This window comes from Aplysia californica, unplaced genomic scaffold (genome assembly GCF_000002075.1).
Source record: "Aplysia californica isolate F4 #8 unplaced genomic scaffold, AplCal3.0 scaffold00117, whole genome shotgun sequence".
Lineage (NCBI taxonomy): Eukaryota > Metazoa > Mollusca > Gastropoda > Aplysiida > Aplysiidae > Aplysia > Aplysia californica.
This window is the reverse complement of record NW_004797387.1, coordinates 741409-742348: the sequence shown is the minus strand read 5'-3', so window position 1 is coordinate 742348 and position 940 is coordinate 741409. Positions and strand designations below refer to the sequence as shown.

Sequence of the window (940 nt, the reverse complement as noted above, 5' to 3'; positions counted from 1 at the left end):
GGGCTGTCTGTGTATTATGTCCATTCTCTATTTGTGGATGTTGGAAGGTGCTCTTATGTGGTCTGCTCCCTCTTTCCTATCAAACATCTATCGTCCTTATCTCTTCTGCTACTTTTTAAAATGTTTGTTACTCTCTTGTAAAACCTCTAATTTTCGGCTGCTGTGTGGCATTATTATTGGGTTTCAAGTGCCGTAGAACTCTTACTAAAACTAAACTGCTTTCTTTCGCTGTTTTGTCATTGAGATTTCGACAGTATTTAGAACAACTAATAATAAATTACACTTTTATTTGTCCCAGAAGGGCACTTTAATTTACAATAGCAAACATACATATACATACATAAATACATCATTGTAAATACGTACATACATAAACACATGCATAAATAGCATACATAAATACATAATATTACACAAATTCAGAACAGTTTACAGCCATGCTACTGTTGGTTGCCACTGTACAGCGCCCTGTATTTTGAGCAAGGGTTGTCGTGTCTTGCTCAAGGACACACCCCAGTGACCACCCATCTGATCCACGTGCCACCCACACTTGCTTGACATTACTTGAGTCTAAACCACAGAATTCAACACTTAGTGGTCTAAACTCACTACTCACTTAACCACTGGAGCCCCCATTTCTTGTGTAACCCATTAATTAGGTGATGTTTAGTCGCGACCCCTACAAACGGCTGTGGTCCAGCTACGTGGACAAGTTCATGCTCCCAGACTCGTGGATTGACCACGGCAAGTCTATGTTGTTCTCCAGACGGAAGCCTGATCAAGGACCATGTCCTTACGATATCACGGTGAGCACGCAAAATGTAGGAAATAATTTAGGCGTCTTTTGTCATTCAACGTAAGTCCATTTTATATCACACACACACTCACAAACTCTCTCTATCGCACACACACACACACACACACACACACACACACACAC

General features: G+C 40.9%; 1 protein-coding gene across 1 annotated transcript in view; it reads left to right on the top strand.

Moving 5' to 3' along the window:
* LOC101860402 (carbohydrate sulfotransferase 9) overlaps positions 1-940 on the top strand; it is a gene marked incomplete in the record, with an annotated part of 15410 nt that overhangs the window by 10279 nt on the left and 4191 nt on the right. Inside the window, 1 exon segment of the mRNA XM_035969106.1 lies at positions 660-806. Within this exon segment, the coding sequence (XP_035824999.1) occupies positions 660-806 (147 nt within the window).